We start from the raw sequence: 910 nt of genomic DNA, 5'->3' as shown, positions 1-910 counted from the left end.
TGAAGAGGATTTATAGGAAATTAACACTGGTTTCCTTGTTAACAATGAAGAGAATTTATAGAAAGTTAACACTGATTTCATTGCTAACAATGAGGAGAATTTATAGGAAATTAACACTGATTTCCTTTGTAACAATTAAGAGAATTTATAGCAAATTAACACTGATTTCCTTGATAACAATTAAGAGAATTTATAGGAAATTAACCCTGATTTCCTTGCTAAGAATGAAGAGAATTTATAGGAAATTAACCCTGATTTCATTGCTAACAAAGTATAAACAGTGAGAAGTTTGGGAAGTGGGGGGGTCTCTGTGTGGAACCACCCTAAAACCGAAGCACCGCCCGCTTCCTAATGCTAAAAATAACAGGAAAATTCAATTTATCCCGATGGATCCCCCCTCCTGTGGTGTTCCCCCGATGTTTTGGGTGCCAACCCCCGGTGCCAGGCATGATTCCCTCCCTGTCCTTGGCACAGACATCGACGAGTGCAGCAGTGGGGAGAACCTGTGCCAGCGCAACGCCGACTGCATCAACATCCCGGGCAGCTACCGCTGCGAGTGCTCCACGGGCTACAAGCTGTCACCCAGCGGGGCCTGCGTGGGTAAGAGGGCACCCCTGTGCCACCTATTCCACACACACACCCCCTGCCTGAGGGGCTGGGCTGGCACAGCACCCCCTGTGGTCACAGGATTGCAGAATGTGCCGAGGTGGAAGGGGTCGAGTTCAGCTCCTGGTCCATCCCCGTGTCCCTATAGGGGGTCATCCAAACCCTCCTGGAGCTCTGGCAGCCTTGGGGCTGTACCCACTGGCCTGGGGAGCCTGGGCAGTGCCCCACCAACCTCTTTTTCTGATATCCACCCTTTTCTAATATCCAACCTTTTTCTAATATCCAACCTTTTTCTAATATCCAA

General features: G+C 48.6%; 1 protein-coding gene across 1 annotated transcript in view; it reads left to right on the top strand.

The window, feature by feature from the left end:
- FBN3 (fibrillin 3) overlaps positions 1–910 on the top strand; it is a 124,411-nt gene that overhangs the window by 103,944 nt on the left and 19,557 nt on the right. Inside the window, exon 41 of the mRNA XM_017838759.1 lies at positions 446–600. Coding sequence (XP_017694248.1) covers positions 446–600 — 155 coding nt within the window. The remainder of the gene's footprint in view (positions 1–445; positions 601–910) is intronic.

This window comes from Lepidothrix coronata, unplaced genomic scaffold, assembly GCF_001604755.1.
Source record: "Lepidothrix coronata isolate B3197 unplaced genomic scaffold, Lepidothrix_coronata-1.0 Scaffold356, whole genome shotgun sequence".
NCBI lineage: Eukaryota > Metazoa > Chordata > Aves > Passeriformes > Pipridae > Lepidothrix > Lepidothrix coronata.
Note: the sequence above shows the minus strand (reverse complement) of the source record. Positions and strands in the feature narration are given on the sequence as shown.